The 17458-nt window shown below is 42.6% G+C and overlaps 1 protein-coding gene across 1 annotated transcript; it reads left to right on the top strand.

Annotated features, from left to right (window-relative positions):
* The first annotated feature begins 234 nt into the window (after positions 1–234).
* On the top strand, positions 235–14758 carry nol9 (nucleolar protein 9). The gene is made up of 13 exons (XM_017419108.2): positions 235–402; positions 727–1247; positions 1325–1535; positions 3099–3229; positions 3397–3532; positions 7121–7217; positions 7448–7545; positions 10271–10438; positions 10528–10780; positions 10872–10986; positions 11220–11394; positions 14118–14251; positions 14347–14758. The coding sequence occupies exons 2-13, from the start codon at positions 783–785 to the stop codon at positions 14464–14466; spliced, it is 2103 nt and encodes a 700-aa protein (XP_017274597.1). The 5' UTR covers positions 235–402; positions 727–782; the 3' UTR covers positions 14467–14758.
* The last annotated feature ends 2700 nt before the right edge of the window (positions 14759–17458 follow it).

Here is a 17458-nt window from a genome sequence, read left to right as displayed (position 1 = left end):
TTTGGTTTTGTTTGTTTTACGAGAAAAAATATAAATATCAGCAACACATAGGCAGTATGACTATTACATGATAAAACGGGGTCTTCAACTTTTTAATGTGTTTAATAAACGATTTTATTTCAAGTCTATCTAGAAAAACAACGTTGGCTCAATTAGGAAAAATGTTGCTGACAAAAATAGTGTGACATGAATAAATGCTACAACGACCTGCCTTAAACCCTCCGCTTGATCTAATCTAGCGGCAGAGCTTCAGTGTGTGTCACACACGCAAGCTAGCCTGCTAGCACTCCCAAGTCCAGTTCCTCCCTTAAAGTCATATGTATGAATTATATGCGTCATCCAGCTGGTAAAGCCACAAAGGGTGCCAACTATAGCTTTGTTTGTGTTTTACTCAAGTGGGAGGTAAGGTTTATTTGTACCGGTGTACCTACGTTAGCCATTAGCTAATGCTAGTTTTCTCAAAGGCTGCTGTATACCACGTTAGTCAGGAGAGCCACACGGAAAGTTTAACATTATTGATGTGTTGTTGTCTTTTGGGTCTTGCTGTTCATTAGCAAACACCTGTAAACTCACATGGAGCTCGTTTAGATCTTGGTGTGTTTATCCTGTCGTTTAAATTGTCTGGTATAAGCTAACTTTTTTAATAAAATTGTTCAGTAGTTATTTGTTGTTTGCGATCCGTCTTGGGTCTGAAATTTCAAAAATACCTGTTCTGTCTCTTTCTAGTCTGCCCGCCTTGTTTTCCATCGGCACTCAGCTCTCTGCCCCTGAATCACAGCATCATGAAGGTGAACAAACACACACAGGTAAAGGGAAAATCTCAAAAATGGAAAGATGTGAGGGGCAAACGATGCCGAGCTCCCATCAAGTCCTCAGACCTCAGCTCAAGCCCAGTCGCCATGAAGGTGATAAAGGAGCACCACGTGTCCATGAAGAAAAAACCCTCTGTCAAGAGGTTGAAAACTAAAGCAAAAACTGTCACTGAGCCCAACACGACCTCTCCCGAGTGTGAAAGTAAGAAATCCTACTCTCACGCCAATGGAGGCTCGGCGTTCACCACGAACACTGAGGTAGAGGACCTGCAGGACTGTAAGGACTACTCCCAGTCCGTTCAGAGACACGATGTGGAGGCTTCAGGTGAAACGGAGGATGTTCTGGGGGGCAGAGTGGAGGGAGAGGCTCTTCATCACTGCGCACAGAGGGATGATCGACGAAACCGCGCCGTGCTCGTTCTGCAGAAAAATCAGGTACGCTCGTCCGTCAGCCCGAAAGATACGGCTGCAGTAGTTTCCACAGCTGAACAGTTCACTGCTTTTTCTTGCAGACTCTGTGTTTTCGTGGAAAGTGCGTTTTGACCTGTCTGTACGGGCGTGTAGAAGTCATGGGCTTTACCATTGAAGAGGGCCAGAAATCATACCCCCTCTTCTCCCCTGCTTCGCACTGTCCTCTCACCGTTAGAGCGATGGAAACCTCTCATTACGACAGAGAGGACAGAACAGACGCGTCGCACATCCTTCAAGAGCATCTCCCACCGGGTACCTCTCTTCATCTTTGCACACGCAGTCTTTTAGTATACCTGTTGCTGCCCCTCAGTCTGGTCAAAGTAGTAACTCACTGGGCTGTGAGTGTTGTCGACTACTTGGAGACTCAAAAAATTGCAATAAAATAGGCAAATTTTCTATTGCCGTATCCCTGATTTCTAAGGGCAACAACTATACCAGCGAGCTATGTGTTGCTCTGCCATTTTTTTGAAAATCAAGGCTCTTTTTGTGTGTGCGTGTGTGTGTGTGTGTTCACCACTTGCAGAGCTCTATTCTAGGCCGTACACATTTCTTAATTGCCCACCCCCCACTCACATTGTACCCACCTTGACAGCCACCCCCAATGTTTATGATTTAATTAACAGGAGTATACTTTTGAAATGAAGATAGGCACATTTTCAAGAATTCTTAATCACCGGTGTGGTTTTTGGACCTGGACATTTGAGGCTGTAGAGCTCCCCGTGCAGGTGTCAGAATACAGCTCTAGAACTCTTGAGACGGGTTGGCGCTGCCCGGGACAACATTGAGATGGGTTCAAAGTGGCCAACGATTTGAGATAATTTAGAATCTTGCAGCCGCAGCCCAGTGAGATGCTGGCTTGACGAGCGACACCTTGTAGTCACTGGGTCGATCCTGAACTCCTCTGTAGACAGAAGTATCGTAGAGTCAAATGTGAGCCCGCCTGTCTGCTAGATGAAGTTTTGGTGAAAAGATATTTCTGCTAAAGGTAGCTCTACAAGGTGTGGACTTAGTTTTTCATCTACAGTTCTTTTTTTTTCATATGTTTTTGCCCGTGTCTGGATCTGTTTAGCTCATGAACCAAAGGACGGATTTTAATGCGACTGTAAGAAAGTAATCAATGAATGTACGTCTGCAGATGATTAACTTTTGGAGTTAGCCCAATTCAACACGGCTGCATAAGCCAACTAATTGTTGGAAACACAAAAAAATGGCTACAGCTCAGTTAATTTTACAGATATTCAGCTAAAATCTGCTGTGGTGGTAGCTGAGAGTCATCCCAACAAGTATTCCGAGTGCTAACGCATCTGGCAAGATCTTGCATGAGAACGAACTTAACGTCACTTACAAGGTTTGACCAAAACGGCTAGAACGCTGTCAGTTCTCATCATAAAATAAACTTAGTCAGAACTCGGTCTGCCCCAGAGCAGCTGTGGCTACGATGTAGCTCACCACCATCAGTGGATGAATGGGTAAATGACTGATTGTAGTGTAAAGCGCTTTGGGGTCCTTGGACTAGATGAAGTGTTACACAAGTGCAGGCCATTTACCATTTAGTTTGAAACAATAGCATGAAAGGCGACAGGCGTTCCTGTAAGGAATGTTGACCTTCAATGTTGAATTAGTATATTGCATGTTGCAGTTCATCCATAGTTGTACTTGCCTAATTTTAAGACCTGGCTAGGATCAGATGATTTAGTATTTTCTGACACATAAAACTTAAGGGTTGTAAAATGGTGATCGTATGTAGGACTGAGACTCCTCACTGTGCTGTTGTTACTGTTTGGCATTAAACCATTTGAAATGATTTCTTTGCAGCATCTCGGAAAAAATTGCTCAAAAAGGTCACATCTTCGTCGTCCATCATCCTGCTGGAGCCCATGGAGACGTCCCTGACCCGCTTTCTGTCAAGTTTTACAAATCTCAGTGAACTGTTCAGCCCCCCTGTGGTGAGTTGGCTGATATTATTTAGGGCACATGTACATTTTTGCTAAACCTCTTAAGAACTTGACATATTTTCAGTATTTAAATGTGTTGTCTGTCAGTTATTATTAATGTTGCGGCCGTTTTAAGAGCTCAGTCTGACTTCTGGGCCTTGCTTTCTGTGTATCTGTAGCTTGAACTCATGTCAGCGGTCCTCGACACACCACTGAACGGTTTGGGCGTGATTCCTCTGGCCAGCAACATCGAGGGCCTGAAAACATCCAGGAGCTGTAAAGAAGCCCTGAGCACATTGGTCAACGCATGCAGAGGTGAGAACCTAAATTATCTTTCTCACCCAAGACTGGTCTTCCTGCAGAGCTGGGAAACACACAGAGCATGTCTGTCTGTCCCTTATGTGCAGTGCGCTGCAAAAAGAGTCGGCCACCGCAGCATTCTCTCTGTGTTATTGTCTTTTAACCTGGAATTTAAAAGGATGTTTTGGTTTTTTTTGTAACTGTGAACAAGAAAAAAAGGGAAAACCTGAGCATGCATAATTATCCCCCCCACAGAAGCATGCTAAAGACATGCTTCTGAAGAAATTGATGATTTGGTGAGGAGGTAATTAAATCATTAGAATCAGGTGTGTTGGAGCAGGAAACAACTAAGGCCCGGTCCCAATGCTCGCACTACACCCTACGCCCCTCTATGAAGCGTATACTCAGTCGAAGTGCACAGAAGGGTTCGTGTGCGCAGATTACAGGCATGCAGACATCGGAGAATTGGACAGTACAGGTTACGTCATCGTCTTGCGCCTCTGCGTCGTAACTGTGACATCCAACAGGGCGGGACCGGTCCATGTTTTTGTATTTTAAGAAGGTGCCATTACAATTTTAAAAGTACAGTATAAGTATTTTTGCTTACCAAAGTCAATGCAGGAGATATTTGTCTGTTCAGATGTGTTTTGTTCTGACTTGTTGAATACGGAGCAAAGTTTGATAGTATTCACACCTGTACAGCAGAGAGAAACAAGAATTATTTCAATAATTTACATTTGAAAACTGCTTTTTTCGTGACAGATGCAGCTTGCTCTGCCACCACTGCCACATTTCCACCTTTTAATTCAAAACTCTTTTATTATCAATAAAGATAATATATATAAAAAAAAAAAAAAATTCAAAACGTCTTATGCGGCGATGAATTGTGGGTAAATACTTCGCCGAAGTCTGCCTGGATGCGGGCTTAGCCGAAGGGTGGATGTAGTACACAAAGGGGGCGGGGCTAAAGACCACTCCGGAGAACTGGGACACACTACGCACTCAAATCCTTCAGCATGAACGCACATTTGAAGGACACGAGGGTGGAACGAGGGTGCAAGTGCGAGTATTGGGACCGGGCCTAAAACTTCCCGGACAGTGGCCCTCGAGGCCTGGAGTTTGACACCCCTGGTTTAGGCTCATTGTCCTGCTGGAAGGTGGACCTCCGTCCCAGCCTCAAATCTCTGGAAGACTCCCTCAAGAATATCTTTATATTTTGCTCCGTCCATCTTTCCTTTAACTCTGAGCTTGTTTCACAGTCCCTGTCGATGAAATGCATCCCCACAGCAAGATTATTCACTCTAGGCAGGGATGCACTCACACCAGTATTGTGTATCCATCTGATATCGTGTGTGTGTGTACTTGTCTGCACTCATAGCGTATTCTGCTATCACAGTATCTGATACCACTTTATAACAGGGTGACATTCACTTCTCAGTTGAGCAGTCAGGAGGTAAAGGAAGAGGAATGTCAGCCATCTGGAGACAGGATTTATTTATTTCTCTTTTTGAGTTGGTTCTTCTGAGCCACATTCCCTACCATTAGGTGGCAGTACTGCACCAAAAAGCTGTTTACCTGCCAATCAACACCACCAGAAGTAAAAGATGATGTGTGGAGGGATTCCTATGTGAATACGGGAGACGGAAGTAAAGCAGATCTCAAATTATGCTTACCAAAGTTGTCAAGACGAGGAATAAAACTTTCAACACAATTTAATGAAAAAACGTGGCGGTGAGTTAAAAAAAACTTGGTGACAGCAGCATGAAATGGCTACAGCCACTCACTGAGCAGAAGAGGATCCTGGGAATGTACAAAGCTGACCTCCTGGTGCTTTTAGAGAAGAGGAGGTAACACTAAATGTAAGCTCTGATTTTCAGACACATTTTCAAAGTAGCAGTGAAACATGTAATGGTGTTTATTTAGTACTCGTATTGGTACTCTGTATCAGCAAGTACTTAAATGTAAGTACTTGCATGCGGTTTAAATAAACTGTGGTATTGGTTCATCCCTAACTGTAAAGATGGTTGTCTCAACATGATGAGAGCTGTTAGTTTAGCACCAGACGTGATCTTCTCTTTGATGGTCTAAAAGTTCAGTTTGTCTCATCTGACGACACCTTCTCCCACATGTTTGGAAATATGATTTTTGGCAAATTCCAAACATTCGGATTTATTTTTTGTTCTTTAAGCGATGTCTTCTTCCTGCCCCTCTTCCTTGAAGCCCAGCTCTGTGCAGCTTATAGTGGTCCTATAGACCAGAGGTCCCCAAACCGGTACCGGTCCATGGGTCATTTGGTACCGGGCCGTAGAGAAACAATAATTAATTTACAGTATTTCTGGGGTTTTTTTCGGAGTCTAAACAACATTTATTTTGAAAAACTGACCGGATTCTCTCCACTACATCCGTCTCTGACTCACTCTTGATGCGTGTCAGAACGCTTATCTAGGTCACGTGATCCGTTACCGCTAAAAACAAACCCACAAGCAGCAAAATGAGTAAAAAACAAACGTCTCTGGAAGCCCTAGATGGGACCGTCTGGTTACTGAGAAACAGGCTTGGGGCTCCCACTGATTCAGCGTTATGGTGAGTTGGATTCTTTGTGCACTTTATATTTGTGGTGGATCTTATTTTGAAGTTTGAACATCGCCTTCTTGACCAGAGACATTAGGGGGAGGAGAGGCTGTTATTCATGTTGATAACACAACACCAGGACGCAGCTAACAAAGCTGCGAGGACACGTTGGATTTACGTTCATTATGTTTTAAAAAATATCCCTGTTTTCATGTCGGTCGTGTCATTTTATTTTGTTGTGTTTATCTGCCACACCTTTAAAGGCCAGTCCGTGAAAATACTGTCTGATAATGAACTATAAACAGATCCTCCCGTCTCTGCAGAAGAGCCGCTCAGCTCTTAATGACCTGTGTGTTTCGGTGGATGACCCTCTCTTGGCAGGTTTCCTGTGGTGGCAACATCTTTCCATTGTCTAATAATAGATTTCGTGGTGCTCTGTGGGATGTTCAGGGTTTGGGATATTATTTCTAACCCAGAACAAAATCAGATCAGGTGTTTCTATACGGAGAGCATTTGACCCTTAGATCGCTCACAGGTGGATCTCTGCAGGTAATGATTGGTGCTTCAGAACAAGGGGGTGAAACACACACACACACACACATTTCAGGTACCTCCTCCTACAGACCACAAACATGTGTACGCCGTAACTCTAAATTGTCTCTAGGTGTGAGTGAGCATGAATGGTTTTTTGTCTCTATGTGTCCCTGTGATGGACTTGCGACCTGTCCAGGTTGTCCCCTGCCTCTCACACAGTGACTGCTGGAGGTAGGCACCAGCTCCCCACGACCTGGGAAGGAGAAACGGATGAAGAGTATGAATGGATATCTATAGAATTATTTAAGAGTTTTATTTTTCTGCATTTAACTTCATTCATTTGAAGTATTTTGTATGAGTCAGTTACTTAGAATTAAGTTGGAAATCCATTTAAATTCCACATTTAGGGGCAACAAAATAGACAGACCACCAAGGGGGTAAAAACTTCTGCAGCTTCGTTACATGGGAAGTAACTGCAAACTCGTCCTTCTTCCACAGGAGACATAGATGGATGTGCTGTCATCCTTGTATGTGGGATTAGGAATGTGGGCAAGTCGACATTCATCCGCATCCTCATCAACACCTTACTGAATCAGTAAGTTCTCATGACAGATACACTCAACCTTTATTAGCACGGAAAATACATTTCAAAACATGTCCTCGAGCCCAAGCTCGATTCTGATATTCTTCAAAGGTCTTAGTTGTTCTTTATTACCCTTTGACTTGATCACTGATAGAATATTTAAAGCTCCTTGTAGTGGATGTTTGAATATAGATGTGTTTAGTGTGACATTTAGTAATAATACCCTGTTCTGTTTTTTATAGTACTGCTAGTGTGGACTATTTGGAAGGAGACCTGGGACAAACAGAATTCACCCCCGCTGGATGTCTTTCTTTGTCGACTGTCACAGAACCACTTCTGGGTAAGGCTTTTATCCACATCTGGACTGGCTGCTTAGATTTTTTTTTTTTTTGCTTGATTTTGTTTGTTTGGTTGTTTTTGTCCTTATACGTTTTTGCTTTTGAGTTCATTTATTTACTTTTGAAAAATACTGTGAAAAACACATGAAAGGTCACGTCCCATTTTGACGAGCTAATATCGAGTCTGAACAAAGCCAAGACCAAAGTGGATTGATGCGGTCTTAAAACGGCTCCAATCTCTTAAATTTTAAACCAGGTCTTCCAAATACTGTTTTAAAACATGGTTATTTACTTAGAATTCCTAGTTAGTCAAGCTGTAGCTTTTCTGGTGCTGCCTGAGGTCATGTTTGTTAGGAATTTAATGATATTTCTGCCGAAATCGACGTGTATTATGAAACCGGTGGAAAAATAATAAATATTATACTCACTCTAATTCTTGAGATTGGAGTGATTTTAAGATAACAGTAATTCCCTGTGGTCTTAGTTGGACTTTGATCAGCTGTTAGCTCGTCAGTCTGTTTGGAACTAAACTGTTCCTCCAAACCAACGTCATTCAAAGATCTATGCACAACAGGTAAGATATTAAATGTTCATGAGGTTCTGTTCATGCACAGAACCTCACTTCAGAATGGTCAAAACATCCCTGTAATACCTTCAGCAGTCTGCTAAAGCAACTGGGCGGTGTTGCTGTTTAACGTGTGTGTTGTGTTATTTAGTTGGTTTCATCCAGTAGCATCTCTGTTAGATACTGCAGCTGTTAGAAAACAAGCATTGCTGCCTTCATCAATGCTGTGAGGTTTATGTAGCAGTAAGATGTCAACATGCATTATACTTTTATTTACTTTAACCTCTGTTAACTAACACACCGATGAACTTACTGAATAAGTAAGTAACGCTATAAGAGAAAGCAGAGTTGAGTATTTTAATTTCAGGAGATAAAGATGCGATAATAGTCGGTGCTACTTCTGAGCCGCACTCAGCATCCCCCGATGAACTGGAACAATACAAAACTACAGACTAATGTTGTCAATTTACAGCTACATGAACAATACAGAATTTGTGAGGGCAGCAGTGAAATGTTTTCCTGTTTTCCAGCAGCAGTTAACGGCAACCACAGACACTACTGGACGAAGGTCAATGACTGACACAGCACACGATAAACTGTAACACCGACTTTTAGTCATTCAGACATCACATTACTGTATTTTCCGCACTACAGGGCGCACTGTCAATGAATGGTACATTTTCAAATTTTTGTCATATTTAAGCTGCACCAGACTATAAGGCTCATTAAGCGAAACAAAGCAGCCCCGTCTTTTCAGAGAATAACGTAAAGGCCCCACTTACTCGGGCGTACTTCATCCCATAGATCTCCACGCGTACAGGATGGCAGACTTAAAGCAGACGTCTGCCAGACATGTCAGAGTAAAGATAAATTTTTATGACTGCATACGTATACTCGGTGTCGCACTTTAAACTGCCCGGCGAGAAACAGCGTTCACATCGAACTGTTTTAGTGTGCGACACCAACCGCTCTCAGGTGACAATCGGCGCCAGCACGCAGCGTGACTGCCGCTCTCTGAGAGCACTGACAGGTGTGCAGTGGCTGCCCTGGTGGTGAAGACACAAGGCTGAAGGCACCTTCTTTTCTTTTGTTTTTTAAAGCTAAGAGGCAAGCGATCTCTTCCTCCTCGTCCGGTGACGCCATGACTGAATTTTAGGTTATCTGTACGCTCAAGTATGAAGTCTCTACCGTCCCCAGACAGTCTGCCCGGAGTCAGCGCAGCTCACGGAGTACGCACAGTACGCCCGAGTATGAGGGGGGCTAATGCTGCAAGCGGTGCGGCTTTATAGTTTACCAAAGTCGTACTAAAACATTACGACTTCTTGCATATAGAAGGCGCTCAGGATTATAAGGCGCACTGTCGTTTTTTGAGAAAATTGAAGGCTTTTAAGTGTGCCTTATAGTCCGAAAAATACGGTAATACTGATGTTCCTCCTACTTTTGTTTTTTTGTTTTTGTTGTTGTTGTTGTTGTTTTTTGCTAAGTTGTATTTTCTGTGAGGGCACAATTCTGAGTCAGCATTTAAGCTAAATACCTTTTCTTCTAAAAATGGTCAGATATACCGACTGAACTGAAAGTGAGTAAAAAAAAAAGCAGCCAAAGTTCATAGAAAGCCTTAAAAAGCCTGATGAAATATTGGGACTATATTAACAATATTATAATATTGATACAATATTATATTAAAAAGTTAGAAAAAAAGTCTGGGTTAAAAGCAAAATAGAAGTTGTATATTAGTCTGAATTAGATCTCAGTGTTTAAGAGTAGCACCAGATTTCATACAGACACAGAACCACCATGCTCAGTTAGCGTCTAATAGAAAGCCATATTATTAAAGGTGTTTGGATCTATAATCATGCTATGTTATTAAAATCACTGGTAAACAAACAGGAGTTTTATAGGACCAGAAACTGTTAACTGATAGCTTTTTTTAAATCACAAAAGCACTTTTCAATTTTCAAATCTCACCATGTAAACTTGTCACATTTGGTTTGATAAAGCCATAAAAAAGCAAATCATTGTTTTTTATTCCAACTGAATATATCAGGGCCATGTGTGAAATTTAAACATGGGAGCGGTATCGGCTTGTCATCAGCTCTGCTCTGTTTTTAAATATGTATTTAAACTTCCCGTCTGAGTGGGTTTACACTAAGCTGCTTTTTCAGGTCCTCCATTCACACACCAACACACTCCAGAGCACATGATCTACTACGGTCAGTCGTCATGTGAGTCAGACTTGGACCGCTACCTGGAGTCTCTGAAGTCTTTGTGGCGTCGACGAGCCCAGAGCAGAGAGATGCCAGTTATCATCAACACAATGGGCTGGGTCAAAGGTCAGCTCCGTCTCCCCACTGTGACGGCGGTGAAACAATAGGAAGAAGTTTACGTTTCACTAAAATGCGTGTGTTGGTGGCGTCCGCAGGATTTGGACTCCAGCTGTTGGTGGACATAATCCGCCTGCTCCCAGTCACACATGTGGTCCAGCTCGGTCACAGCGGCACCACCCAGAGTCCCCCTCTAACTCCGGAGTTCCTGAGGACGGCTCCCGGCTATCAGACACACCCGCCTGCTCAGACCGCTATGGATGAGTTCACAGAGAGCCACTGTCCCCCGAGAACCTTCTCTCACCTCATTGTTCAGTCAGAGTTTCAGGGTGTAGCTCGCCAAGGGACCGCGTAAGTTGACCACGAGACGGTGGGAAGATTCAGGCTGAAATCTGTGTTCATTTATTCCCGCTTTAACTTTATTCCTGACTGAATTTAATAGGAAGCACCAGCGCGCCAATGAACACAGAGAGTTGTCTTTGCTGGCCTACCTGAGTCAGCTGCAGTCTCCTGACCCTGGACCAGTTAGACCTCTGCATAGCCTCACCCCATACCAGGTAAATAAGAAACAAGGGCTCTCAGTTGTAGTTTTTTTTTTTTCATTATAATTTCACAAAATATTTTGCTGCTGACACTGATAAGTCAAATCATTTTACTGATAATCTCCACGTTCACAGAATTTTTAGGACGTGTATTCCCTGCCTGTTTTACAGAAATATTGACTTTATATAATCTCTCTGAATATTCTACAATGAGTTGTGTTTTGATGATGCTCTTGCCGAACACACAGGTCTCTAACACAGCCGTGGCCTTAGGTGTGATCCACTGTGAGGTGGCGCCCTCTCACATGTTCTACGCTGCCAATGCCAGTCTGGTGGGACTCTGCTGCCTGGCAGAGAAGGTAACAAGCAAAGGAGGTCCAGTCCTGCTGTCCCAAACGCCCATCTGCCCATGTGTGGGCTTTGGTACGTGTCCTGCTGGACTTTTCGGCGTCAATTTTGTTTTACTTTGTTCTTTTTCTTGCCCTTTGTTTTGATCTTGTCCTGTATGTTCAAAAACAATAAAAAATAAAAACAGGTCGTACCATTTTCCCTAAACCTTAAACCTTCCCTAAACCACTTTTATAGTTTTCTACCAACTTTAAAAGCTGACATTTCAGCACCAGATTGCCTTCTTCAGTTCGAAAACAATGAGCCCCTTTCTTCTCATGTCAAGTCTCCAGGATTTCCAAATGTAAATGACAACTTCAGGTATAAAGCGTCATGCATTTCTTTTCCCAAGTAAGCCTTTTGAGCTTGCTGTATAGTTTTTTTGGATGTTTTTAAATCTTCCAAACAATAATCCTTTTTAAAACACAGTCTCAGTCTCATCATACAGCCACCATCATCTTCTTCTTTTTCTTTCAGCTGTTCCCTTTTCTGAGGTCACCACAGTGACTCATCCTCCTCTATCTAACTCTGTCCTCTGCGTCCTCTGTCCTCACTCCAACTACCTCCATGTCCTCTCTAACTGCATCTTTGTCTTTTTCCTGGCAGCTGCATCTCTAACATCCTTCTACCAATATACCCACTGTCCCTTCTCTGCACATGTCCAAACCATCTCTAACTTTATCTCCCAGTCCTTCAACCTGTGCTGTACCTCTGATGACCTCATTCCTAATCCTGTCCATCCTTGTCCCTCCCAAGGAGAACCTCAACATCTTCAGCTCTGCCACTTCCAGTTCTGTCTCCTGTCTTTTTGTCCATCCCACTGTCTCCAAACCATACAACATGGCTGCTCTCACCACTGTCTTGGAAACCTTTCCTTTGACCTTTGCTGCCATCACAACACACATCCTACACACCACTATCCGTTGCTGTCTGGTCACTCTCTCCTCTGTCACAACCTTACAGTCCACAGTCTCCCTCAGGTTACCTCTTCTACACAGAATGTAGTCTACCTGTGTCCTCCTGCCTCCACTCTTATAGGTCACCCTGTGTTCCTCTACAATGACTACAGCCATTTCCATCCTCTTGGCAAAATCCACCACCATCTGTCCTTCCTGGTTCCTTTCCTTGACACCAAACCTGCCCATCACCTCCTCATCACCTCTGTTTCCTTCATCAACATGTCCATTCAGATCTGCTCCAATCACCAGTCTCTCCTGCCTGGGAATACTCTCTGTCACATCATCCAGATCACATCCAACCTGTGGAGCATAATAACTACTGACAACATTGAACATCAGACCTTCTACTTCTACATTCAGACATATCACCCTATCTGACACTCTTCACCTCAACTACATTCCTTCCAAACTCCTCCTTCAGGACCACCCCTGCTCATTTCTCCTCTTATCCACACCACAGTAAAACAGCTTAAACCCTGTCCCAATGCTGCGAGCCTTGCTGCCCTTCCACTTGGTCTGTTTCTCACATAACACATCTACCTTTCTCCTCTGCATCATGTCCATCAGCTCTCTACCTTTGCCTGTCATTGTCCCTACGTTTAGAGTTGCAACCCTCAGTCCTACACTCTTGCTTTTCCTCTTTTTCCTCTGTCTCCTAGCAACACCTGTGCTACTGTAACACCGGCCGGTGGCGGTTGTTGTTAAAGTTGGCTTTCAGTCTAAAAACATATGGCTGAAGTTGGTGCTGAGTGATATGATCTAAAATTAACATTACAGTATTTTGGGGCTTTATGGTGCAATTTTCAAACGGTAAGCCAGAGTGTGTAAACAGTACAAAAATAAGCATCAGCTGATGTTTGGGAGAAAATGCAAATTACTCTAACCAAAAAGCACACCTCTGAGGTGCTGATTGTGACAATGGACCACAGCACAAAACCAACAACAAACACACAAACGAAAGTAAATGACAGTTTAAGGCGACAAAGAATGAAAACACGCGTACGACCTGAGCAATGTTCAGCAGCCAGTGGTTAGAAGAGCAGTCTGTTTAAATAAATGCCACTTTTGGTCAAAGCAAACAGTCATCATAGGGTAGTTAGATTTAAAATAAATGTGACACAAAATGATTGATTTTAAAGCATAATGACCACTGCTCTGAAGAATATTTAACTCTAATGCTGGCACAAAGACCTTACATCACATACCATTTGGTATGGTATTAATTAATAATGAAGTCCATCATTTGACGCTTTTTTCCTTTTATTTTTAATGTTTGTAAAAGAAAGCTAAGTCTGAGTTATTTGCAGATACATTCTGTAACGTACCTAAACATCCCTAAATATATCTCAGCCAAGCAGCAGGTCACAACCACCCAATCTTTCTCACAAACCCCGTCATGACGTCTTTCTTCTTTTATAATGCTATCAAGTAGCTTTCAGATAACCTAAGAATGAGATAACGTTCATAAACTTCTTAAATGGTGAAACCGGTCTCTGTCCCACAATCCCTATGCTCTAAAACACAAGTAATCCCAACAATCAAGTTGTGTTTATTACTGACTTTCTCAAATAAAACATCTCAACTGGAACAACATGAGATACATTGAGTATATTTATTATATTGTCCACCCTAATTTGAAGTTACTCCTATTTAAATAGAACAAATAGTAAAAAGGTTTTTTAAAAATCCTAAAACAATGGTGGCACATTGAGAGGTTGGACCGCAGACAGTTGTAGAGTTTAGGTTGAAGTTTCAGGGTGTGAATCAGAACTCTGTGTGTTTCCTGTAAATGTCCTCCAGGTGTCCTTCGAGGAGTTGATACGTCCCGAGGCCTGTACTTCCTGCTGACTCCTGTGGATCCCTCCACCCTCAGAAAGGTCAACTGCCTCCTCTTGGGGGCGATTTCGTTGCCTTCGTGCATCTTCACAGCACAGGTCAGTCGGCAGGTTGGACACAGACACTGCTCGTGAACCGATGTGTCGCCGCCTGTCCTGATTTTGACTTCCTTCTGCGTTTGCTTGTGTTTTAGCCTGGCTTTGAAGGGGAGATGCCTTACGTTACCACAGACTACAGCTTCGACCTCACCGGTGCAGGAAAGCTCCGAGTTTTCAAAGGACTGATGAGGCCCAGTCAGATGGGAAGGCAGTGAAGCGTCTGCATCAGATTGTCGGCCTCTACATTTCCTGACTGTGCTCGGATCAAACAAGGAGGCGGTGGCCTGTTATTATTGACTCTGCAGGAGGAGACGGCTGCCATCTTCTCAATGACGTCCATTTTGACAACCCCAGGTGCTCTTGTAATGGGTTTATAATCTGCTGTATTCTGCACTGGGAAGGAGTTTTCGATCTCATGGACAGTGATATAAGCTTGTATGTAAAGCTCCTGTTGGACATCCCATTCAACAACTAAAACCCTGTCAGGTATTAAACAACGAAACCTTTGTTTGTGCTTCTTGGTTTTTTGTTTTGTTTTGGAATCAAGTAAAGAAAGCAGCAGGCTGAAGCTGTGGACAGGTTTCCATTTTTCTGTGGATCAAGTTGTTGAATTTACAAACGAGTCAGTTTTCTTCAGTACATGCCAGCACTGGATGCCTCAGTTGAAGGCCCTACAGTGTAAATGGATTCAAGAGCTTCTTGTTTACAGTTTTCTGCACTGACCTATGTGAGCGTGAAGAATAATGTAGGATCTACCTTTTTCCTCAAGGGGGCAGCAGCTGTTTATTCTGTGATCTTTTGGGTCATCTCAAAGGCAGGGAAGCTACAACGAAAACTATTTCCGACTCTTGTTTAAATGACTGATAAGTGAAAAGTTTCATGATGGTTTTTAAAGTGGTTATAAAAATAAAGCCAACTCCTCCTGGATGAAATGGACTCGTGTAGCAAAGAATGGCTCATGCGAGTGACCTGTTCGAGCACCCCCATCCGCGCCCTCTTCCCTTTGTTTACTGTTCGCCGCTCCTTTTATTGAGGGATGGAAATGCACAGACAGCACAGACACATTTTGGCAGAGCCTTTGTTTTGGCTTTGTTGGGTCACATGGTTTCCTCAGAGACCTCATGCAAACCAAATTACAATCCCTCTGTAGCGGTGCCATTATTCAGCCTCATAAATACACATAAGGCACATTTATAATAACCAGTTTAAATGATCTGCTGGCAGCGGCTGCACAAGTAGTCCATGCTCAAAAATGGATGTCCTGAAAATTCAACTTTTTATTATTGTCTTTAATACTTCAGTTTTAGTCAAGGAAACGATTAGCAGGACAGCTGGCAATGAAACTTTTAATAGTAGCTTCAACTGGATATTTCTGTTATTTTTTATTTCCGTTGAATAGTTTTGTGACTGGTATAAATCGTGTTTTTGATCCGACTCTATCAGTAAAAGTCATACAGGCATCTTTGTTTATCAGTAATGGTATACAATAAATTCTTTTTTTTTTTCCCCCTGACTAATCTGTACTTTTTGTACAGCTCCGGCTCAGACAATTATGCTACAGAACATCACAATGTGCCAATAATATTCCTTATTAGGTAAATAAGGACATTCCAGAAAAGTGGTGCAGAGTTGTCAGGGTTGGTTCAGGGCAGATGTGAAATAAATGTCATGTTAGTAATGCAACTATTTCAGTTTTTCCACCCCTGAAAACATCTCCAACATTTAAAATCTAGATATAATTCATTTTATAAGTTCAACATTTGGTGAAGGGATCTTTACAAAAGAATAGCCCCATTTTTGTTGTGTGTACCGTTATGTTGTTATTACTGCTATGAAAAGCAGCCAGTCGTGTAATTTCCCGTGCCTGTGTTAGCTAAATATCTCGTGAACCGCTGGACAGATTTTCAGAAGCTCTCATCGTTGGATGCACATATACAGCTTATTAACATTTGGAGGCGACTCAATTCAAGATGGCTGACACAGCGAAGCAACCTCAGCAAACACACAAACGGAGCTAGGATTTGGTGTGGTAGTAGCTGAGGGCCTTCTCCAACATGTACTTTGAGGGCTAACAGATCACGGCACATCTTTGTTTAAAACTTTAAGATGTAAAGTGACAGGCGGTATGACGTCGTAGAAGAAATGCTACTTCATCCATCCATTTTCTTTACCCACTTTGTCCTTAAATGCAAGAGGTGTGCAAAAAATGGTTTATTTTTATCACTTTCAGTGGAGAGAGCAAATATTTAGAACTTCATTATTATTTAAATACTTTGTGGCTGACACGTATTTGGTTTTAGTTTTGCTTTATAGTTAAAGTAAAGTAAAACACCGTCAGCTGTGTTCATTTTAAGGTAACAGTTTTGTTTTTTTAACAGATCATGTCCAAAATGGATATCATTTAGCCTGTCGCAGCGCTGAAGCTGCTCTCAGATGCGCTCTTTGTCTTTGAACGGGGTTTCAGAAACGTTCCTGTTCTGTTGCAGGTCTGCAGCTCTGGCAGCTTTCCACGCCACCCCCTCTGCTCTTTAGCTCCCTTCGCAGACTCTCAGTGGGACGTGGCTCTGGACTTTCGATTGGCCACTCCAAAATGTTCTCTTTTTTTTTTCTTTTCTTTTTCCTACCGTTAACCATAAAGTACTTACAGATAATTTTCTCAGCAGGGGGTCTCATACTGCCCAAGGTTATTTCTGTCAGAGTCTTGGTCTGTTTTTCTCATGATGATCTTTTGGTTGGGACATAAAGAAAAGCGTACTTTTCTTCCACCGTTCTTGATTAAAGGGGTGGTGTCATTAGGAAGGAATACTTTTCTTTGTCTAAATGTATCCAAACGACTGCATTGTTTTTATAAATGAAGGGTGCCATTGTGTAAGCATAAAGCATCCTTATTTTCTGTTTGCTGGTTAATATTGTGTTTCCGTAACGGTTTTTGAATAATTAATTAAGTCAACCTGCAGCTTTGGGGGAAACCCATGCAAAATGAGCGGCTCAGTCGGGAATAGGGTGTCATGGCGTTTGGGAGCAGTACATTGGACAGGAGAGACAAAGTTTGCAAATTTTCCCAAAGCCTGCCTTTCTCAGCGCCATACTGCTCAGACAGATTTCACAGCAGAAACGTCATTTAATGTTTAAACAGGTCACAGAACGTTGGGCTTCACATTTGTGGTTTGTTTTTCTACTCGATCACAGTTTACATTTTCTGATTTT

This window comes from Kryptolebias marmoratus, linkage group LG8, assembly GCF_001649575.2.
Source record: "Kryptolebias marmoratus isolate JLee-2015 linkage group LG8, ASM164957v2, whole genome shotgun sequence".
Classification (NCBI taxonomy): domain Eukaryota; kingdom Metazoa; phylum Chordata; class Actinopteri; order Cyprinodontiformes; family Rivulidae; genus Kryptolebias; species Kryptolebias marmoratus.
Note: the sequence above shows the minus strand (reverse complement) of the source record. Positions and strands in the feature narration are given on the sequence as shown.